At 40.1% G+C, this 23,559-nt stretch overlaps 3 protein-coding genes and 1 long non-coding RNA gene across 9 annotated transcripts in view; 1 reads left to right on the forward strand and 3 right to left on the reverse strand.

Moving 5' to 3' along the window:
* The first annotated feature begins 2,223 nt into the window (after positions 1–2,223).
* Positions 2,224–6,041, forward strand: LOC135169527 (uncharacterized). Of its 2 annotated transcripts, XR_010300216.1 has the most exons (4): positions 2,224–2,785; positions 2,850–3,596; positions 3,787–4,129; positions 4,217–6,041. It is a non-coding gene; the product is annotated as an uncharacterized LOC135169527 (long non-coding RNA). The 2 variants fall into 2 exon arrangements; XR_010300215.1 differs by having other exon boundaries at positions 2,225–2,785; positions 3,787–6,041.
* A 5-nt stretch (positions 6,042–6,046) lies between these two features.
* On the reverse strand, positions 6,047–19,059 carry LOC135169524 (uncharacterized). Of its 2 annotated transcripts, XM_064134592.1 has the most exons (3): positions 19,003–19,059; positions 8,030–8,540; positions 6,047–7,648 (listed from the first exon to the last, which is right to left on the reverse strand). In XM_064134592.1, exon 3 carries the CDS (start codon positions 7,572–7,574, stop codon positions 6,837–6,839), a length of 738 nt encoding a protein of 245 aa, XP_063990662.1. In that variant the 5' UTR covers positions 7,575–7,648; positions 8,030–8,540; positions 19,003–19,059; the 3' UTR covers positions 6,047–6,836. The 2 variants fall into 2 exon arrangements, with proteins under 2 accessions (XP_063990662.1, XP_063990661.1); XM_064134591.1 differs by having other exon boundaries at positions 6,047–8,540.
* Positions 11,340–12,251, reverse strand: LOC135169800 (uncharacterized). Its single transcript, XM_064135099.1, has 4 exons — positions 11,824–12,251; positions 11,769–11,774; positions 11,510–11,660; positions 11,340–11,366 (listed from the first exon to the last, which is right to left on the reverse strand). The coding sequence occupies exons 1-4, from the start codon at positions 12,249–12,251 to the stop codon at positions 11,340–11,342; spliced, it is 612 nt and encodes a 203-aa protein (XP_063991169.1).
* Positions 19,060–19,471: 412 nt separating the features above from the next.
* The window catches only part of LOC135169529 (uncharacterized), a 131,044-nt gene continuing 126,956 nt past the window's right edge, over positions 19,472–23,559 (reverse strand). For 2 of the 4 annotated variants that reach the window (XM_064134599.1, XM_064134598.1), the window contains exons 10-11: positions 20,169–20,336; positions 19,472–20,095 (exon numbers count right to left, since the gene is read on the reverse strand). In XM_064134599.1, the coding sequence (XP_063990669.1) occupies positions 19,821–20,095; positions 20,169–20,336 (443 nt within the window). In that variant the 3' untranslated portion in view covers positions 19,472–19,820. The remainder of the gene's footprint in view (positions 20,096–20,168; positions 20,337–23,559) is intronic. The other 2 variants (XM_064134597.1, XM_064134600.1) reach the window with 1 other exon arrangement.

Raw genomic sequence — 23,559 nt, forward strand, 5'->3', positions numbered from 1 at the left:
TGGGAAATTGTTTGTTGAAACGTTAGTTCTAAATCACCACCTCGAGGGAATTCCCCAAGAAAAACATCTGCTGAACACTCAAAACCTTTTACATCATCTCGGAACCAGTCCCACCAATTATGTCATAAACAGGGTAAAATTCATTTTCAAAAATCCTTCAGGCACTTCTAAATCAAGATAAATCGTTCCCTATCAAAAAAAAGGGTTTCTACCAAAATTTCCCTCGTTCCGCTTATTTTACAGCTTGATCCTTTACAACCGGTCAGCAATCTCCTCACAAGCCTCGGGACCGCAACGGGACCTGGGAATTCCCCTTATTAAAAACCCAAAGGTCGAAGAGCAAAAATTCTTCTCCTTGCATGCAGACCCTCCTACAGAAACCTCCCACCAATCAGAACTACAATTTTCATCCCTTCTTAAAATTTAGGAAACTAGTTACCCCTCTCGGGAAGTAATTGAAGAGGGAGTGTAGGGAAAAAGAAGACAGTACCAAATAGGCAAACAATCGAACCACATCGCGAGTGTCCAAGTTCTTCCCAAGACTTCATTTTGAGATTAGCCTCGATGATCAGAGTTGGTCCCATTAGAAAAACCTAGTTCTCTTTATAAACCCATAATAACAGTACAAATGTGAAGAAATTCAAACTTGTGATTAAATGAAAAGTGAAATCAAACCATAAGTGCATTTTTATTCTTTGTTCAAACACCCGTGACAACTGTCAGTAAGATATGTAAGGAGATTTTGCTGGGGCTTTCGCCCAGCGAAAATTCCAAACGTTCTAGAGCCGTCTCTATCGCTCTTTTATTGGGCGCCAGCCAAACCTTCACGGGAGGTTCAACGAAAACCGGCCTCTGGGGAAATATCGTCTACCCAGAGGACTTTTGTGGCCGGACAATGATTTGCCCAGCTAACGTCAGCGTGATACGGTAGAGTGGGCGAGGTCCACCTGGAGTATTCTCTTCACTTAACAACCGCCGGTATTTCAGGCGGCGTCACACACTTTACAGCGGCAGTCCGTTAGGAATGAAAATTCCTCTTTTCCTGGAGAAGCCTCTCAGCTCCTCCAGCCTTCTTCCCCAGGACTTTTCAGTCCTGGAGGATTCAAGAATTCACTGCGAATCAGCCGGGACTCCTCAGAGCCTGGGACGTCGAAAGGCTGATCTAAACCAGAGCAGAACACTGTCCCCTACTCCTGATCACCCACACTTTCAACCACCAGTTACCGCTTCAGTCATCGCGAGTCACCGTCTCCGGGTACTCGAACATCGGCATATGGCCGGGTCGACAGGAGGATTACTTCTACTCCAGACCCACGGGTCCACATGCTCGACATTTGTTTCGCCGAGCCGGATAACCCCGGAAACAACAAAGTCGTCACTTAGAGTTCCGAGAAACTCTTATTTCTTATGGGGGGAATGCAGGGCATTCCCCTTCGCTCGCCATCAGCGGTTCTTCACCTGACGACGTGGGACTCTCGCCCCCTTTCCGAGGCCTTTACAAGCCATTGTGCCACATCATACTCGGGAGAAGTCTTTCCGAACCTCTCACTTCGAGCGTCCGTTCTCGACTGCCTCGAGATCTCCTAGGGCGGTTGCCTCCTAGTCTGAATATCTCAGCGGCGATAGGTCATTCCGTTACCCTATCCCACCAATCAACTCGACGGGATCACGGAGGGACCAGACTTTAAACACTGGTACTACATTTTACCCTAGGCTACCCCGACATAGCCTATAGAGTCGCCCATCTGGAATCCCAGTACGTCGGGCCATTTTCCCCTAAACACAGCTGGGCGAGCTCTACTACGGCGAAAGTCTATTAACGTCCTCCAGACTATCGAGTGCACGGTTTCACCCAACCGTACGCCTCTATGTCTTTCATTGGTTCGTGGTTCTCTATTCTTTCGTCTCGGGTTTATTCAACCACTGTTAGATGTCTCTTCTCATATGATTATTCATTGAGGTATCTCTTTAAGGGGATTTCAACCCGTAACGAGAAAATCTCGTTACAGATAAAATCAAAAATAAACAAATAAATACCAAAAAACGCAAACAAAAGGAATTCAGAAAAATAAAAGTTTAGTCATTAATTCTTTCGAGTGAAATTAATTTATTAACTCGAAAGTGTCACAATCATTTTCTCGATTGCTGGCACACCAACGGAAACGGGGCGCCACGAGTACTACTGAGTACTCCCACTGGGCAGTCCCACTGTGGGACAGCTCCGGGTAGTTGGCTACTCATTAATGAAAATTAATTATTTAATTTAGCAGTCGTTAGCCTGTGATTGACAGACTACTTTTGTCGTTTGCCGGATTAAATTAATTCTTTAATGGATTTTTTTAATATTGGGAGACAAAAACACGGAAGTTGGCTCACAAAAAAAAAATTCAACGATTTAAGTTCGACAATAGCTCAATCGATAGGAAATCGTTTGCCGGTGATTGACAGGTGATTGCCAGACTCCAACAAACGAATCCTACACCCAAAAATTGAAAAAAACTATTTGGGGACATAAAAATGGCGTTGAGTCCGGATTACCCCGGAGTGGGGGGAAATCGCATCATGATAACTACCATCTTATTTCTTGTGGGGTGCAGCCAGGTGGATTTACTTTTTCGAGCACTACCAAAGCATTTGCCGGAATTAATTCATTAACGTATGTGAAATTTGCATGGATACAAAACCATTCTGTGGATTGAATTGTTACTGACGGCGTTCTCCTGCCAGTGGAATGTTCTGTGATCTAAAGTTTAAATGTTGTGCCTGGAAATGAGTATGCCACAAGGTTATTCTCTATATTTCGCATAATTAATACATGTAGTTTCATTAATGTCAGTATTCTAATGCAGGTCAGTGGAAAAAGCGAACGAGCTACGACAAAATAACCTGCAAGTACGTGGCATCGAGAAATTTCCATGTTTCAAGCAGGGGAATTGGTAGCTGGAATCGAGATGGGGGATGATCGAATTATCCACGTTCTCCAAACCTCCAGTTTTGATTGTATTCTAAATGCATTGTTCTGTATCGCAACGAATGACGCTAATTACGCGGCGTTCATTAAGAATACACATAACGTCCCTATGGGGAACTTGCATGATTTTTTTTAATTGTTTTTTTTACATAGTTAATGGTCCTAATAATAGATTTTTCATGAAAAAACATTAAAAAAATCGTTTACCAATTAATTATTGATTGTTCAAAAAGTGAAATTTTCAAATGCTCCAAAAGTTGTTATGCCGTCATCAGGCGGGTCCTATACTTCCGCATGTGGCGCCCTCTACCGGATCATAGATTCCTACCGCCGGTATATCAAATTTACCTAACCTTAACTGATTAAACCTATTTAAACTGATTTAACCGTAACTGATTAAAGCACTCACAAATGCTCCAAAATGTCAAATGACAGTAAAAAAGTGAAAAAACAACTATACAAATATTGTTTTGTACCATCGTGTGCGAACTCAACTGTGACAATACCGAATAAAGTGTTTATAACAGTTCCTGCGTGCAAAAATATTCGAAAATTGTGGTGTGAAGCCGCAGGTTATTCTCGCCCATTACTGGGCAAAAGTGACATTTGCGAAGATCATCTCAAAGTAAGTAGTGGTTTTACATATAATTCACGTTGCCTTATTTTAAATTACCTAGTTTACTTTTGAAATAACCGCTGGGAACAATCGATTGAACCGTTCCTTTAATTGTTGAGATAGCCGAAAATTGGAGATGTATCTGTCATCCATCGTCTCTAATTCTTTTCAATTAATATATAGCCTTTTTGTCTTTTAGTTAGAAGACGATTTGGAAAATTATATGCGGTGGAAGATGACAAATTGTCCAAAAAAATTAAAAGCAGGCGCCTATCCTAGATTCTTTCCATCTCAAACGGTTGCTGAGAGTCAATCAACATCCCAACCACACTCAACTACATCCACACAATGCTCATCAGTACAGTCCATCGGCTCTGAAATGAAATGTGCGGAGGAAAAGAAATTGAAGTGCCCAGATTCAAAGTAGCGGAACAACCCTGATGATTCCATCAATTCTCCAGCAAAACAAGAAAGTACTGCTGGCAACATCCATGGAACCACCAGTGCAAACCCGAGTCACCGTATACTCAAGCTAGATCGCGGTATACAAACATCAATAGTCACTTCCAATAAAAACATCTAGGTCAAGCCAACATGTAAGCATAAAGGTACAACTTGTCGATTTCTAGATATTCCCAGCGTTCCCAGTACTTCTTTCGTTGGAAACCCACTGCCACCCAGTGTATCCGAGGCCTTACTGGATGGAGTTCTGACAAGTTGTAGTGGAAATAATTCGAGCCCCCAAAAGTCCGTTTTAAATTCCTCAGAGAGTAAAATTGAGAGCAGCGTTTCCATAAATTCAGCACTCGATGTAATTGGCAGTGATATTCTCAATACTAGTAGCGCACCCTCTACTAGTAATCGCAGCCTAAAACTGCATCATTTAAAAATGCATATTTAGGAGAATGTCACGAAATTAATTATTGAGGATGATCCCCTGTTAATGATCGGGATACCGGAAAGTTCGATGTATGTAATTGATGAATTAATTTTGGTAACAAATATTCCTCGTAAATATATATATATATATATAGTACGATGAAAAAAATTCGTCAGAAAGTTCCTTATGCAATCCTTGCATATGATTTTCGATTAAGCGAATCGCAAATATCGAGAATTTTTAAAAATACTGTGACAAAAATGGCAGAGATACTCAAAGAGTTGGTAGTCTGGCCATCAAAAGAAGAAATAGTCCTAAATCTTCCAATTCAATTTCAATTAAAATATGGACAAGTTCAATCGATAATTGATTGTGTCGAAATCCAAATAGAGCATTTAACTCATGCAGTACACCAGGCTGCAACATGGTCAGACTATAAGAAGTTGTAACGAGGCCCTTTTTGTTGGCTCTCCCCTGTCCCCTAATAATAACTTTTTGTTAGGTTTAAGTAAAATAAGCAAAAGGAATAAACGAGGTTATAAAACCTGTCATCGTTGGTTCCCACTCTCGAAACCTTCCTTCCCTTTGCTCCCCCCCCCTCCCTACACCATCACGCCTGCAGAAACACCATCGCTGCAGAGAAGAAGAAAACCCCCCATTAAGACGTCACTCACCACGTGATCCCGGAAGAGAAAGAAATCCCGGAACGACGAATAATTAGGACGAAGACATCCGATAACGAGTGTCCCCGATTGACCCCGATTATCGGTGATAATCGGGGAAGAAGAATAACGAGGATGAGGAAGCCAACACTCGCTATACAGCTGCCCCGTGCGTAAGAGATTGTATTGGAAAATATCCGGAGAATATTCTGAGGTGATAATTTGAGGAGATTGTTGGAGTGATTTTTGGAGTTTGGAGAGCTTAGTTGTGGAAGAAAAGCCGGGAGAAACGATCAGGGAGGAACGGTTCTGGTGGAGTCATTGTCGGAGGAGTTCCCCGTGTCTTCTTGGAAGGATTAGAGTAGGCGCCATCCCCGTGAGTACCCTTCAGTACCTTTCCCGCCCCAACAAATATCCACGGAACCCCTGTAATAATATTTCCCCCCAACGGTGAGCCTCTAAATTTAATAATTATTAGTTCCTGTGTGCAGGAATATTGCTAGTGCAATAATAATCCCCCTAGTGTTCAGTGATCTTTCAATCGTTCCCCTAACTTCTCCCCTCTTTTCAATTATTTAACTTTCCCTCTTTCTTTTGTTCTTTTTCTTTATATTCTTTTCCTGATTATTATTATTTACCGGTGTGTCGCAAGCTGGCTGGCCTTACCCCCCACCCTTGATTAATTGATAAGAAAAGGCCTGGAATTATACTGTGAGAATTGTTACATTTAAACGTCCAACTATTTATTAGAATATACGGTATTTCTCTATCATATCCTACCCGAGTAATTATTCACCTCCCCCCCATTATCATTTCAGGTCCCTCCCCCAGTAAATTCTTGAATAAAATTATTGAATTCGTAAATTACCCATTTATCCCCTCAACATCGTGTCTTCACCGGGAATTAATATATTTAATTCCCCGGCCAAGGTCACAATTAATTAGGTCAAGTAGTATAATACTTGTAAGTATCTGATATCCATAACTCCTGATGGATTGATTAATTTCATCGCCTGCGGATATGGCGGTCGCTTCAGTGACATAGAAATTGTAAAAAATTCTGGATATTTGTCTGTTCTCCCTTCTGGGTCATTTATTCTCGCCGATAGAGGATTTAAACAAATTGAATCCATGTTACACCAAAGAAACTGTAAACTTCTGCGACCTCCTTCGGTCCAAACAGCGGTGAAACCTACCAAAGAGGAAGTCTTAAAAACGGCAGAAATTGCAAGTGGAAGAATACACGTAGAGAGAGTGATCAGACGCCTGAGAGACTTTAAAATATTGCAACCACATGTCACGGTCGATCATAACTTAATCGATCTGATGGACGATATAGTACAGGTGACCGCTGCATTCGTAAACCTACAAAGCAAAATAACAACATGTTGATTATAAAAATTTAGACTTATTGAGATCTGTAAACCAATGTATTTTTAATAAATTAACGCAATATATTTTCAATCTTCAACCATTATTGATTTCATTCCCATACATTTTTTTATTCTTCCCGGTTATGTTGAGTCCATCAAAGCTGCCAAAATGGCTGATTCTCAAAATGCTGAGGCCTGCTGTATTAACGCGTTGGTCAAATGAGGGTCGAACTCTTCCTCAATGACAGTTACACGTTTTATTATGGGAAAACGTGGATCAGCGATGCAAAATTTCGCTTTCTGTTTCCCTGCAAAAAAACATTTGTAACTGGATTTATGCTCGGAATTTAGAATTCACGGTGTTGTTGGCATAATAATTGGAGACAGTTTCGACTTTCATCGGGCACTTGACTTCAATGACAGCAGTTTTTGTTACACCATCGGGTGATGCTCCAAACCATGGGTACATAGGCGATAATAATAAGCCAGATTTTGATATTTTCTCTCCGATTAACTCTTCTACAATCTTTATGACATCTGCTTCCAACTCTCTTCCCCTCGCCATCGCATCAGTCTCTATCATTTTTCCTCCCATGATTTTTCTGAAGAGCGCTCCTTCTGTTGTACGACAACGACAGGTCTCGTAGAGAATTAAGGCTGTAATTCGGCCATATCTCATCTCATACCAAATCGGGGATTCACTCTGATCTTTCGTGCAATTAGCCACTGCCGCACAGTCTTCATATGTATAACTGTTCGGACAATAGTTCAAAAATTCATCGATGTCAAGACGATTTCCAGAATAACTCAAAGCTAAATGATGGAGTGAGATTTTTTCCCAACTGGCCCTAGGTTTGAAAAATTCAACAAGATGATTTTGCTTATCTTCCTGAATTCCTCGTTCTATTAACCTCTGTAAAAATTTATCGGAGTTGCTCCTCGTAGATGGCGCAGGTGCCGGAATGTGTTTGTCTGGATGTATTCCTTTTGCTTCTTTGACTATCTCCCCGATGGTCCTACATTTTATTTTAGATCCTACGGAAGACAATCTTGACTTCTTCCAATAACACATGATTTCAGTGGGGGATGGCTCTTCCGACCTCCGATGTAACCAAGCCACAAAAGCAACTACGTGCTTGCATCCACCTGAAAAAATGGGACTTCATAATTTGTCGAAACAAAATCTCAGTTATTGACTAGTTTAAAAAACAAAGTATACTAGACCGTTCGAAAAAGTTCAGAAGAAGTTTTGCAAAAGTAAAGGCTTAAGCTGAAAAAGGGGAAATCTTTTTGATAAACGAAAAGCAATGAAATTCTTCGGACAACTATGAAAATTATTGGTCATTTGAATAGTCAGAGGGTCAAAGATGATTACAAAAATGATTACTAAATAACTTCAAAGGTTTCAATGAACCGAATTATCAGGGAAAGGAGAGGAATATTCTTCAAAAATTATAAACAATCAATGTGATTCTTCAATCCTCTCGTTCTCCTCATCAATCACCACACCGACAGAATATCCTTTACCGCGAATTTTGTGTTCCGGACATACTCGTGTGTTGAGGCGACGGCCGCATGTGGCTCAGGGGGGCAGCACCTCCTGGGCGCCATCCCCTTTACCGGCCGCGTTGGCCTCCACGCACCTGAGGCGCTGTCCTTCTCCCCGTTTCCGGTGATCTTACGGGAGCGTTCGATTTGGTTCTGGAACGTTCGATACATCCGGAGGATTCTTCTCTCGCACATTCCATGAGCCACTTCGTACTGTGATCTCGTGGTAACCGCTATTCCTCGGCAATTCTCTATCACCAGATTTTCCTCTACCGCGTTCAATACTCACGTGTTCGTTCGCGGCTTATGTGCAACGCACAATTGTATAGTTGTAAAATTTTATAATTGTTAATCGAAAGTGACGTGAAATAAATAGTTTTTCTTCGTGACTAAACAGCGCGTCTCTCGTGTCACATGATTCTCCCCCGTTAACCCGCATCCCTCTCTCCATCGGTTTTTTACGCTCTCGCCGGAACAATATGCTTGTACACTATTGAAGAGAAAATAATTAAATTTAATCGATTTTGGAAGATAAATATTGTCGCTCCGAAATAACATTTTTTCTTAAATATGCACTATTGTAGGTATAAAAGATTTATCAATGAGGGATAAATTGGTACAAGGATAATATCGTATAACATTCGTGAAGCGACAAATTATTCAATATTTAGATAATTTCCAATGCAACTATTCGATTACTTGATTATCTCAGAGCAATAAATTTCTATTGTCTAAATTACAATCTCAATTCTATTAATTTTTGCTTGATCAACGACAGGACCTACAACATGAAATAATCACTGAATGTGAAATTATTTATTCAACAACATTTATTTCAAAATTTACTCATTCAGCTGCAAAACACAATAACCAGTTGGTGATAAGCCTATTTATAGGTAACGGTTGCCCCCACTCCCGGGAAATTCCAACTCAGCGCCATTTTCATATTTCTAAATAGTTTTTTTTCAAATTTTGGGTATAGGATTCGTTTGTTGGAGTCTGGCAATCACCTGTCAATCACCGGCAAACGATTTCCTATCAATTGAGCTATTGAGCTTCGTCGAATTTTTGTTTTGGGAGCAAACATCCGTGTTTTTGGCTCCCAATATTTAAAAAATCCATTAAAGAATTAATTTAATCCGGCAAACGATAAAAGTAGTCTGTCAATCACCGGCTAACGACTGTCAAACGACCTGGCTAAATTAAATAATTAATTTTCATTAATGAGTAGCCAATTACCCAGAGCTCTGTGGGACTGCTACTGAGGCGTTACCGGTTTGGCCGATATGCCGATACCCCAGTAGTACTCGTTGCGCCCCGTTTGCGCTGGGGGCGGCTCCGTTCGTACTTGTTCAACTGTACAGAGAATTTTCAAACGGTGAGAGCACCACTGTGCAGGAAATCAACTGTCAAGAGAAAAAACTAGGCATAGCCACATCTGTACAGGCGGCGCAGAGTGGGTTAAACAGCGTCGACAAGGTAGAGATTGATAGTTTTTTCTCTCGACAGGTGAATCCCTGCACAGTGGTGCTCTCACCGTTTGAAAATTCTCTGTACAGTTGAACAAGTACGAACGGAGCCCCCCCCCCCCCCGCTGGGGTGAAATCACGTCGGTAACGTGGAGTGCCTGGCGTCACTCAAACCCCCAGAACTGAGCCTCTACTCTGGTCTATCCACTTTGGTTGAAATTTTAACTTTCATGAATTTGTGGAAACAGTCATACCATGACCTTGGACTTTCTCTTAAACCATACAGTGACTTGTGCAATTTATAAACTTTATCAGGTCCATCTTCGTACCCTAGGGGCTGATTTACATATACTTCTGATGTTATTTTACCATTCAAAAATGCTGTTTCTACATCCATTTGTTCAATCTGTAACTTATTTTGGCAGCAATATGATGAAAGAATTTTCAAAGTCTCCATTTTTGCCACTGGAGAGTACGTGTCATCAACTTGTTCATTCTGCTGAAATCCTCTTACAACTAGTCTCGCTTTGTACACATTATTTGCTTTCTTCTTATATAACCATTTCACATCAATACATTTTTTATGTTTGGGTTTGTTAACTAGATTCCAAGTCTCATTTTTATCTATACACTCGATTTTTTTATCCAGGGCTCTTCCCCATTGTTTCGCATCATTACAATTCATCGCCTCTTCAAATGTATTAGGATTAGTAACATTGCAACAGTTTATATATACTGTATGTGCTACAAAATCATCATTATAATATTTTTTATTTGGCATTGTTACTCTGCTTGACCACTTCGGAGGCTCTTCAATTTCTTCATTTACTTGTTCTTCCCCTGATTCAACCGATTCATAATCTGATTCACTCTTTTTGTCATCATTTTTAACTTCTTGATCATTGTCGCCTCTGAATCCAATATAATTCACGTCATTTTCAACAATATCAACATGTCTTACCTCAATTACTCGGTTATTAATCAACACTCTGTAACCTACTTCAGAATACCCTAGTAATATTCCTAGTTTCGCCTTGTCGTCCCACTTTGTTCTTCTCTGTGACTCATGTACTCTAATAAATACTCGACTTCCATATAATTTCAAATGTTTAACGTTCGGTTTTTCATCAAAAAATATCTCATTGGGAGTTTTTGTCTCGACTGTGTTTGCCAGTGTCCTATTCTTTAAATATGTAGCAGTCTTAATGAACTCTGGCCAATATCTATTATTGACCCTCGCTTCTTTAGCCAAACATCCAGCTGAATCCATGATTGTTCTATTGAATAGCTCAGCAACACCATTTAACTCATGTACATACGGTGGACAGGGCTTTATTTGAATTCCTTTTTTACTTGCAAATTCAGATACCTGATTATTCATATACTCTTTACCATTATCATATATTACATTCTTTACTGTTTTACTTGTCATGTTTTCCATCAGATTGACATAATTTTCAAAGCAGTTATAAACTTCAGACTTTGATTGAATACAATATACTTTTGCTAGCTTACTATAGTCATTAATAAAGGATAGAACATATTTTTCGCCACGATCTCCGGTGGTCTGATGTGGCCCATTTACATCTGTGTGTATTGTCTCTAGAATTTCAGTCGCTCTTTTTCTGTTATTCTCAAAAGGTAAATTGTGCATTTTCGATTATATACAAGTTCCACATTTCATATTTTCTTTCTCTAACTCTTTTGGTATTCCAATCAATAATTAATTCTTACATATGGTATCCAAATACTTAAAATTTACATGACCCAACTTACGGTGCCATTTTTTGTATTTTACTATTATTTACCTTTTTTCGTGTTCAAAATTTTTGATCTAGCTTGTCATCCTATAAATATAATTTTGCTTCCACGCAATTGAAATTAATTGTTCTAGTGGATTATAAATCTCTGATACATTTCCATAAGATACTATCGTGTTTGCGTTTGTCACTTTAGCAAAACTCATCAAATTTTGTTTCATTTCTCTTACATAAAATACATTAATCAGATTAACTGGAATTTCTTTATCTTCAACTCGGAAAAATATTTTAATTCTACCAAATTTTGTCGCCTTCGTGCATCTACCGTCTCCCAATTTTACATCAACTGGCTTTGCCATCGTTACACTAGTTTCAAATAATCTGTCATCATTTACAATATGGTGGTTTACAATATGGTGGGTGGTCCGTACACCCACTATCCAATATCCAATCTATTTCATTATTCGTTTTTTTATGTTTATCACTAACCTGTGTCTTAGTTAAATCAGTCATAAATGTATTAGAATAGCTATGGTATTCATACTGGTCAGATTCTCCTCGATACCTCGATGTTGAGTTTGCATTGCCTCTGTAGTTTCCCCTCTGGTAGCCTCTGTTGTTTCCTCTGTAGTTACTTCTACCCCGTGAATAGTCTGGTCTGCCTCTACCTCGTGATCTGCCTGTGTTCTGCCATCTACCGTTGTCTGTTTGTTGTCTGCAATCACGATGTATGTGACCTGGTTTGCCGCACTTAAAGCACGTTCGCGTGTCTTTATTTGCCTCAGTGTTAAATGCGTTGGAATTCTGAGAATTGGTTTCTGATTGTCTTGTTTCTTTCTCTCGTTCCATCATTGTTGTCCTTATTTTGCTTTTAAGGAATTCTACTGTCTTTTCTTCCTCTGGTAAGACATCTTTTAGGTCTCCAAAATAACTTAATGACGTGGAGAGAGCCTTGATCATGTAACTTAGCATCTCTGCTTCACTAACCGTGCCTCCTGCTGCTTTGACTTCGTTTGCTACTGTCTCAAATTAATTGAAAAATGTTCCCGGCTGTGTGTAAAGTGTCAGTTTAATCCTCTCAAGATTGTTCCTTGCAACTATCTGTAGTGCTGTAGATTTTTTAAGGTACTCTTCATCGAATTTCTTTATCATCTGGAATGGTGTCTCCAGCCCTTTGATGCGTTCGAACTGTTTGTTTGCCACGGCACTGTAGTTGGTTGCTTTCAACTGATTTTCCAACCATGTGTCTGCTGTATCTGTTATTGTTGCTTCACGTTTCACCACTTCCAGACACTTCTTCATTTCCATGAATTTAAAAGTTCGAGCCTTCCAATTTTCTTATTCCCTTCCATTAAAAATTGGTATTAACATGTCGTCATTTCTCACGTACGATACTCTGCTTGTGGCGTCCATTGTTACCTCCTGTGCAGGAACAGCGTCTCAACGTTATTGTTTTTTTTTTCTTCTTATTTTTTTTTGTTACACTTTACTTAGAACTCAACCACGTTCTGCTACCATGTTAAATAACGAAAGCTAGTCCAGGACCGATTTATGTATAAATGTTTATTGTAAGCAAGATTATTCACATATAACGCTATCACTATTACTACTCTACTCAGAGAGGATAGACCCGTACAACTAACTTCCCTGTAGTCCACGTCATCTCTCATGCGCACCCATAAAGAAGAGTACACATGTAACCCCACTCAAGTCTCATTCTCAACAGTAACCCCTCAAATATTGGTCCTTCGAGCCGAATAGTGGGTGAAAAATCAAGTGAAGTGCCCTGTGTCTGAAATTAGAAGCCTCGTGGATGTCGAACATTCGACATTCACAGTGGTGGTTTCAAGGGCAGCAATTTAACAGGGCAATCAACAAAGAACATTGTCCGGGTAATTTGTTTACATTGGTGAGTCAGTGAAGTTGGGAAGTGATCGTGCACCTTCGCAGAGACCCAACACTTGGGCCGAATACTTCGGGCAACACGTGGTGAGCACAGCGACATTGTCAACAACCAACCGACATCAGCCCCTCAAAAGTCAGTAAATCACCGATCCTCAACAACGGGTCGATAACCTTGTTTGGCGAGAATACTGAATTTTAGGGTGGATTGGGAGAAGTAAGGCGATGGATGGGGTTTGAAATGATTTAACACTCGGTAAATTAAAACACCATATTCATTAAGTGGAATCCAACCGCATGAGTCAATTAGACACTGAGTCTGTGCACGTTGGAGACCTGTTGACTGAATTAATAACCGTGAGAGTTGTGTAGCTGAAAATTTACTGTTGAATAACTAAAATTAACTGTAACTGGCAAAAGAATAAGCAAACGCTATAAACTGACGCTACACTACGTTAAGCTGAGTATCTAATCTACCCACTGATACATGATGTAGCTGAATATTCAGAGACGGATCGACAATTCTTAATAACCTGCTGCTTTCAAAGGCTGAGCAAATATACTACTGACTGCGTTGGGTTTCCGCGAGTGAACTACGGCCCGACCGATGACCAGAAGATGTCCGAATAATATCAACATGAGCGACCTCAACGAACCCAGTGTCAGCTCGGAAATCACACCCAAGGACACTCAACACGAAGAAGCTTAAGAGGAGTCCTTCTCGTTGGCAGATGTCACAGAAGAGCTCAAATCAACAGGAGCATTTCCAAAACAGTCCCTCACCACAGAAGTTACTAGTCCAGAAATGTCTATCACTACACGAAAAATCAAGACGAGGCATTCGGAAATTGGAGCAATCAGACAGGAAATCAAAACCGTGCCCCAACGCAGGAAACTCGGAATGCTGAGATACAAGGCTGAAGTGGTCGGAGATGTACATCAGGAGCTACCTCGCATTCAAGCGACCCAGGTTCCGTATACAGTGGAAGAGTTAGAAAGCCAGTGGGATATTGTTGAGTCTGAGTGGGCAGAACTCAACAATATACATTAAGAATTCTTCGAAACATTGCCCTACGACTACGAGCATCATGATGGCAAGGAGTACGAGGCTGCACCCAGTCATAAGAGAGGGTGTCTTACACTCCTGGGCCATATTAGAGGCCAAATAATCAACGCAAGGGATATAGCAAGAGTGCAGGCGTCCATCTACGCCAATCAACTAGTAATGTAAAAATCTTCAATGGGCTCAGGTAGCACAAATTCTTGGGAATGCATGGGTCTGGATTGTGTAAGTATTTATAAGACCATCGGAGATTGTGCGAGGTAGTTACCGTGATGACGAACTCAAAGAAAAGAAAATAGTCTTCCAGTTTGATCCTTCCCTGTGGTTGTAAGTCGCAGGTATACCCGTTGGTGCGGCGACACTGTCTCCTGCACTGCTACTGACGAAAGATAATTCGAGAGCAGCGATGCCCTTATTTATGTGAAGGGAATAAATCATCACAATTAGATAAATTAATGTTCACAAACAATTAGAAATCTTTAATCAAAAAATTGTTATACTTGATGTATCTAACAAAGGATTCTAATTATTATATTGAAAGATCGAGATCAAGACTAAAGGCTGTATCGACTAATCTCTTCAGTTTCCGTTTTTGAACTGAACTAAAACTAGAGTTTTTAAATTCAAGTTTTCACATCAAAAAGAGTGGGGATGAACATGTGTTTGTAGAAAAACTATTGGGAGGATATGACAAATAATGGGGGGTCTATACATCAGACTCTAGGCCTTTCTTCAGGACATAAAAACAAGTGAAGAAAGAATTCTCAAATTCTATTTCATATGAAATGTTGTAACTAATTTTTTATCTTGCACAAAGGCTTCTTTCATTAATTTCAGTATTTCTCTGTTTATTTTTTCCAAATCTACGTGCCAGGCCTAACGTAAAAATTCGAGATTGTGAAATTTATGATTTTTAGCGGTCGGTTCCAAAATTCTAAAATATTTAAGACCGAGCAGAAATAGCAACTACGATGAGGAGTGAAAGTATGAATGGGACCAACGCTCGTTGGTCGTAATATTTGCCGGATAACCCCGCCCGCGCTAATGGCATGAATGGTAATTAACCCAATAATAACACCAACGCTGAGACAGAACGGTATTCTATCACATAATACACGACAGTCATACTGACATTTGGTCATCACAAAATGCCTAACAAATCCAGAATCATTTATACATATACATTGAGCATTCATCCTCGTGGATTACTATCGCATTTAAAAACAAATTCTCTAGTCCATTACAATTAAAAACCAATAGTAATAAAAGTAGTTGATCACATTTCGAAAAATAAACTTTTAACGCCCTTAAGTAACGGCCATTTTACCATTTCGTGCTACCAGGCGATCGTTATGGGAGTGTGTCGGTCTTCCGGAATTTCACGGACATTCATAAAGAATATGAAGTAAGCTTTCATGCGACGATTGCAATCCAGTCAAATATTGAACAACACCCTGCACACATATATTCCCATCGAGTGCTATTTTTCATTTTAGAAGTCATGAAACGTAAATCCCTACTGATGTAAAAATTGCAAATAATAGTATAGAATATTTTAAAAGTGAAAACTTTTCGTTTCCTGGTAAAGTAAATCAGGTACTCTCTAATTCAACAATGTCCTACTCATTCAAACTCATTTTATTGATTCTCTAACCGGCTGTTTTTCTAGTAAAGTTATCCAACTTATTTTATTCGACAATACGCTAATTGTAAGCAATGCATTTTAAAATGAATTATAAATTAGCAGTACGACACTCATAATCTCGTATCCCCCCCCCCCTGTGTCATCACAATCAAATACGCATTAACCAGCTCATTGTTGGAAACCTCTGCTTCCAGAACACTGACTAGATTGCAGAAACTAATAATCCACCGTCACCGATGTCCCTGCGCCCACCGAAGACGTCGCCAATCAGTAGAAACTACCTTACCCGATGATCAACGATGGATGACCGAGGATCCCGAATAGATAGAGGAAGACCCAAACAGCTTACTGGTCAAGCACTCGCACCTCAGCGGTCCCGAAGGGAATAAATGATACAGTTCAACCATCATTCCCTAATCTAAGAAGTCAGTGAGTGAGAACCCGAATAAGAAGCGAAGAAGTGATCCGAAAACTCGATTCAGAAAAAAGGCGATCCCAGTACCTGTACTTCAAACGAGGAAAACCCCGAAGGCCCATCGTGCTCTGGTTTGGTGTCCCAAAGAAAGAACGAGGTATTCTGAAGGGAAATAACCTGAGAAGGAGTGTCAGAGCTGCCATCGAGTGAGTGCCCTTTTATTGTCCCTGATTCTCAGCAGTATTCTTTCCCAAGTTCTACCCGTCCTCCCTCATGTTTCTACCCCCTAAATTCAATAGATATATGCAATATATTATTTGTGCAAGATATTTCCCCTACAATCTCCCCTTTTATTAATGGTACCACCCACCCCTATCTTTTTCTATAAATCGGCCCGCCAAATGACCTGTTTCAACCCATACCCCTGGGTATTATTTAAATTATTGAAGAGCCCCCATTTATTATTTTTTTAAAAAGGTAAGCAAATATTGAAATGTTTTGAACTATACTGTCATACCCTAGGTGGTATGACAGTTGCAATAGGATTTTTTAAGGTTAGGTTGTCTTGAAGATTTGTTTAAAAATGATCAATGAACACAGTTTTCGGTTTGGGAAAAAGCCGTTACGGCACAAAAAACCCAAGATATATTTAAATAGTTAATACAATAACCGGGAGCAATCAACTTAGCACTAATTGTTTAGATATTAATTTGGCTGCGGCCCACACAAACTTGGCACATACACACTTTTAACTTAAAAAATATAACTATGATAAAACAGATCGGTTTCGTTGGATCAAATCTTAAATTTGATATCCAACTTCGATATGTGGTACCACTTGATAATTGTGAGAACTCTCACGTGATGATATCCTGGGGGTTACCTAGGAGGTTAGATTGCACAAATATCAAAGGATAATTATTGAGTAAAGCGATTCGCGAAAAAGCACGACTTTCACTTTACACTTTCTCGAGAAGAGAGAGAGAGCAAAAACGTAAATCCGGATGAAGACCCAACCATCCCCAAGACCGAGAACACCCGAAGCGCGAAAGCGCACGCGCAACGAACTATTTGAGTCCCAAATAGTCGCCGCGCACGCGCCGGAGACAAACGTGTGCGCCCGGCCGGAGCGGAGAGGGCCGAGTCTCCGTTCGTGGAAACAGAGAGGGATATTCCGACTTCCGTCGCAATACCCCTCATGTAAGGAAAGGCTAGGTAATTTCCAATGAACGACATTAGAACTAAACAAATATTTCAAAAGGAAAAAAATAAGTATTATGAGTTTAATTCCCTCTGTCTCCTTTAGTTTTGACCTCCCCCAACGATTAATAATAATTAATTATTTGAAACGCTCACAATGTAAATGAATTTTTTTCGTTCTACCCCACATACCACTCAATAACTATGTGTTGGGAATCCGGCTAAATCCCAGCCTACCCTTCCCCCGCGCTCGACAACCGATGACCGCTCGATCCCTGGCCCAAAACAACCCGCTTTTGCCAGAGGACCTTTTGGCATTTTTGGCTAATTGGGGCGCCACTTTCCGGAGACATCAACCCCAGAAACACACCCTTTGACCAATCGGAAGGGGTCCCGTGCCATCGATCTGGATTGTTCTCGGCCGTGACTCGCTCTCTCGTCTTCCGGACATCACAGTGGTAACGCGTGTATCGGTGCGCTCTAGTGCTTCTCAATCTTAGAATTCTCACCGTAAAGTATAATTCTCGGTTGCTCACTATTAGATTCATTTGATAACTCAACTGTTAAATTCAGTGACGGCTCATCATTGTATCTCGGATAAAAACTATCTATTTTATAATAAAAGTGACTTGATCTACTCAAAACGGGTGTGAATTTGTGTCGTGATTTTTGTGCCGGCCCCCCACATTTCCTCTCTCATCACCCCTCACCTCCACCAGCTCTCCTCACCCACTCCCTTTACACAACCCAGATCTCTCACCGTACACCATGAATTACATTCCCTTTAAGTTCGGAACAAGTCTCAAGGAATAACCTGATTTTTTATCTCATGTTGCGTTTATGTATTTCAGTCAATTTTTTCAGACCCTAATAAATATTATATGATGATACCGACGCTGATCGATAGGGAATTATATCCCCTCAAACAACCCCCATTTTCTAATGAACCTCCCTTCATTCACGAACTACATTCTTTCGGGGGGGGGGAGCGCGGATACTCAAAATCTTTCCCTTGAATTTGTAAGTAAAGAATTCTGTTTCTTGGTTATCTTTCGCATATTTTTATCAATATCTACATTTATGATATTCCAATTTGGCGTTTCCCGGAGTCATAGCCACCGATGCCAATTCGTTTAAATTTTGTTTATATAAGTCCTACAGTAAGTTGGCATTACTTTACAGTTCCAGCTGATAAATTCAATTACATTAGATATTAATGCATTGCAACATATTCGTTCAAATGTGCGTGGCATCTTTTAACCATTTCGTCGTGATTAAAACCTGTGGCTAGGCACAGATGAGATAGGTACGTTCGGGGGAATTTTGACAAAGATCTTTTTTTTTTGAAAGAGAAATTCTTGACTGGAGAAATTGCTCATTTTTTTACTCTTTTCCCCGGATACATCGTTTCAGCCCGAGCATGGGATAAACGCGCGTGCGCCACTCGCCCTTCACGCGTATCTAGGCGTTTTCCCCGTTTTTATCCATAGGCACTTACCTCCGGTACTCTGCCTAGCAGATGATAATTGGGGACTTGCCTTTTCCTCCTCTCCTATTTTCCTGAAAGAAGAAGGAAAGCTGCCTTCTCACATCGCGAAACATTAGCAAGTCCTAGCCAAGGTGTCAAGTCAACCAAATATCCATATTAAAGATTAAGGATATTTTGTAAGACTAGTGTATATTAGAATAAGTGCTTGTGTTATTAAATAGCGGTTAAAGCGGCTCAACGCATTATTCTTTCAAAGGAAAACTTGCATGCATCTTTATCACCAAAACACCCAAATTAGTCAAGTGATAATATGGTCGCTGGGCAGTTCTCGTGTTCTTATTGTGAGGCTATCCAAAGTCCTATCGGGCCTTACCAACCCGATAAATTCCAGCATAACTACGCTACAGAACGAGGCAGATATTATTAAGGATTTTGAAGCCTTGCAAAAGAATGAATCATAAAATAAAACTCCCAACACGTGTACATTTTTCTTATAAATACCAACAATTTTATTTTCATTCTGTACACAATGAATCCTGGATATCTACTCCAGCAAATGAACAAATGTTACGTTGCGTTAAGGGCTTAGAGGTAACATCCAAAGTTGTCTCTATGTAATTTTTAGTTTTTCTCATGAAAAACAGTCATCCACGATTATGTCTATATGATTATTTTTCAGTAAGAACATGTTTAACCCAACGGCAAAGATAACCGAATCTTTATATCATGGAATTCTAATACAAAACCAAGTGAGCCATTCAATTAAGAGGACCATATTCAACAAAACTTACTGAATATTGATCAGTAATTCAGGATGCTGTTACTAGTTACAAGTTCATCCATGGTGAGCATGAAACAGGCGGCTGATAATTTTGTGAAACAGAGACTTGGTACTGTTGAGGGTACTGAGGTCTTTGTTGATAATGATGTGCAAGTGGCGGTGGAGGGGGTGGAGGTGGATTACATATTGAGTGCATCAATGGAAATGAGTTGTAAGGGGGTGGCTTTCCAGGGTATGGAGGAATTTGATTATACTCGATATTGACGTGGTGATCCATAGATGATTGAATGGACGAACGATTTTGATCGCCATCTGATTGACCTGTAACAATTTTTTAAATTTAACGCCTAGATTGAAGGAGAAAAGCGAGGGGGGAAAGATTTGTTTTCATTACCTCGTGATGGCCTTATTTGAGGTGGTGGCATGTTTGTGGGTGGCGGAGGCGGTGGTGGTCGAATCCAAGACATTCGACTGTCATAACCTTGCCATGGGGCGGGATGTGGTGGCCCTTGCACTGATGATGGTGATTGAGCGCATTCTCCATCAAAATTTGAATCACTGCCTGAAAGTTATATTGGGATTACGGTTTTGTTTTGCGAGAGATGTGCTTGTAACAGTTTCTGTTTAATATCGAAACCTTTAGGATGAAATTACCCAACAATTTCATCCTTGTTGAAGGAATTCCATGAAAAATACTTTATAATACATCTTTAAAATTATATATTGCTAATATTATGTAAATGTCACACTGTGACCGAAATTGTTCCGAACTAACACGTTTTTTTATATATTATAAAGAGGGATTCCATATGTACTCAACGCGACCAAAATGCTCAGCATTACCGATCACATTGTCCATTGTTTTAGAATCTAAGATGACAGGAAATATTGTTTCAAATCTTTCATTCTTTTGGTCATCCTGTAAAGCACCATGTTTTCTCTCACCCAGGTAAAAGTTCAAAGGCTCGACGATGGGGCGGAGCTTGGGGAAACTCTGTTTCCTCGAGGCTCGGCAATATGAGGATCGATAGAGGCCTGGACGACCGTTCGTTTGTTGAGGCTCAGATATATCAGGTTTAATGGAGGCTCAGGTGAGCCCAAGGTTAGTCAGTCCCAACAAACCAGGCTTATACTTAGCCTTCCTCGAGGCTCGATCAATTTAGACTAAATTTGGAGCCCTTGGAATACCCTTAGTAGATCGTGACTGTTTTCAGGCCGCTCAATTCAAGACTCGAACTTGTATTAGCTTCATAACGATGAGACTTACTACGCTGATCTCAGCCTAAGAAAAGCCTCACCATAGTGAGCCTACGGAGACTAAGCTTGCATGTAGATTCAGTAGAGGCTCGATTCAGTGACCTGAAGTTAAGACTTGCTTATACTAGCCCAGGTGGGAATTGACGATGGGGACAGGGTATTCCAAGGCTTTGGCGAAGGTCCACCCATTGAGCCATACTACTGCACAAGATCCGTGCTATCTGTGTGACACGGTTTTCAGGGTTGCGTGAACGTCGAGTCGTCAATCAACTTTCATATTGCGAATACTCACACATTTTCTTGTGTTAATTGTTATCGGTCTTCTCAAATAGAGAAGAAATCATCAGCTTATAGAGCTCGGAAGTTTCGTGATTTACAGCAGAACCTGAGAAATTACAGAGATGAAATGGCCGATGGATGTGATGATACTTGCGTGGAAAATGGGGTTAGGAACGAAAGTGGAAAAGAGGATTTTACAACAAATGATGATACATTGAGGTATAGCACCGAGATATTTTGAATTGACTGATCGAGATGATTCTTCACAGCAAAACACAGCGGGGAATTGCGATTTTGATTATGACAATAATGCTCCCGAAGACGATGAGACCCAGAGTTCTAAGGGCTTTTCGGCATGTGTGGGAACTCGGCAGTCTGAAGACAATATCAGTCTGTCCTTTAGAACCAAATTGAAAAACTGGGATATCGAAAACATAACAAATATGAATTTGAAAGCGGTGACGGAGCTTTTCAAATTATTAAAAGAAGAAGGTTACTACGATCTTGCATCAACTGCAGACACGTTATTAGGGTATAAACATTCAATAAATAGTGAATCGATGATGTCAAAAACAAATACGATTGGCTAATGTGTGTACCTCAGAATAAGGAATGGTCTGGAGCCACGGTTATCCGCTGGAGTGTACGATGACACTGACGTTCGCGTCCTGGTACATATCGATGGAATGAGTGTCTACAAAGACACGAAAAAACAACTGTGGCCTATACTTAAGAAAATTTATCATCCAGAGTACGAATGTTACCCTTTTGTTATGGCTCTCTATTACGGGGAAGCAAAACCGAGAGATGTAAATGATTATTTATTAGAATTTGACAATTAATCCTCTGAGCTAACAAATGGTGGGCTGCAGGTCAATGAGAAGAATTATTCATTTAAAATACGAGCCATTATAGCTGATAGCCCAGCCAGAGCGTATCTCAAGGGCATCAAAGACCCAACAGGTTTTTGAAGTGAAACTTTTTGCGCTCGTTGGGCTGTAATTCCAATATATCGTATGTAACGAAAAAGCGTCTGGAAAAGGGAGGGGATGGCGCGCGTGGTGGGGCAGTCAGGCAGAAAAAGACATGGGAGAGAAACAAAAACGCGATAGATTCGGAGTAGGAATATGGGTCATTTTGTTAATATGATGAACAATACTAATAAAACCTTTTTATTAATATCGGGATAGTTCACTGGGAATTAACAATCCAGTGGCATCTAATGTTTTTCACACATTTGAAAATCATAGAATCTCCGGTCTAACTTATCCTTCAGTAAAATTCCCGAATTTTAAGCGGTATGAAAATGAGAATTTCGTAATTTATTTAAATATATACTCTAATATCAATATTGGAGATCAATTTCCGTGATTTTTCAATGAAATCGTAAATTTCCTGATTTTTTGTCCTAAATGGGCTTTGGTGTCACTGTTCCCTGAATTAAAAAATGCATTGACAGCAATTTCCTTGTTTTCTGTTCATTTTCAGGGAAATATGGAACAGAAATTGACAATTCTATTTGGTTTCTCCACGAGATTTCGAATTTTCAATGACAAAATGTTCTGAAATCTTCCTGTGTGGCTCAATAAAAATTTCCGAAATCATATCACATATAATACCACAAGTGCTTCAAAATTATCGAGTATTTCCTGATAGATTCGTTGCAAACAAATGAAGGAGTCAAGTTTTTCAGGGTAAAAAATCACGAGTGCGAAGCACGAGTGATTTTTCCTGAAAAACTTGACGACTTCGTTTGTATGCAGGGAACCTAGAGGGAAATAAAAACTTCCCTAGAGGGAAATAAAAACTTGACGACTTCGTTTGTATGCAGGGAACCTAGAGGGAAATACTCTATAATTGTGAAGCTCGAGTGGTATTCAGGAGATTATTTTTCCTATCCAAATTTCGGCCAAGAGAATTGTGCCATGAAATGAAAAGAGGTTTATTTGGTTAAGTTGTCGTTTGTTTATCAAAATTATCAAAAAATTATCGCATATAATACCACAAGAGCTCCGAAATTATCGGATATTTCCCTCATTGATCCGGATGAAGATCCGGAAGAATCGCCAGAACACTCCGAGGAAGAAGACCAAATCCCAAGGGCAAGACGTCGGCCTTCACGGAAACCGTTAACGTTTAAAGATGTCGAGGACTCAATGGAAAGCTGCACCAGAGAAGGGAGGTTGACCATAAGGGCGTGGTTGGCTGATTTTGAAGGAATGGCAGTGCTCTGTGCGTGGTCTGACATG

The sequence above is a fragment of the Diachasmimorpha longicaudata genome, chromosome 15, assembly GCF_034640455.1.
Source record: "Diachasmimorpha longicaudata isolate KC_UGA_2023 chromosome 15, iyDiaLong2, whole genome shotgun sequence".
In the NCBI taxonomy this organism is placed as follows: domain Eukaryota; kingdom Metazoa; phylum Arthropoda; class Insecta; order Hymenoptera; family Braconidae; genus Diachasmimorpha; species Diachasmimorpha longicaudata.

Excerpts from the sequence above, each read along its gene's own strand:
- LOC135169524 (XM_064134592.1), bottom strand. The coding sequence starts at position 7,574 with ATGTGTTATTGGAAGAAGTCAAGATTGTCTTCCGTAGGATCTAAAATA.
- LOC135169800 (XM_064135099.1), bottom strand. The coding sequence starts at position 12,251 with ATGCTAAGTTACATGATCAAGGCTCTCTCCACGTCATTAAGTTATTTT. Across the intron at positions 11,367-11,509 it reads ATCTGATTAATGTATTTTAT|GATGACAAGCTAGATCAAAA; the intron begins GTAAGAGAAATG and ends TTATATTTATAG.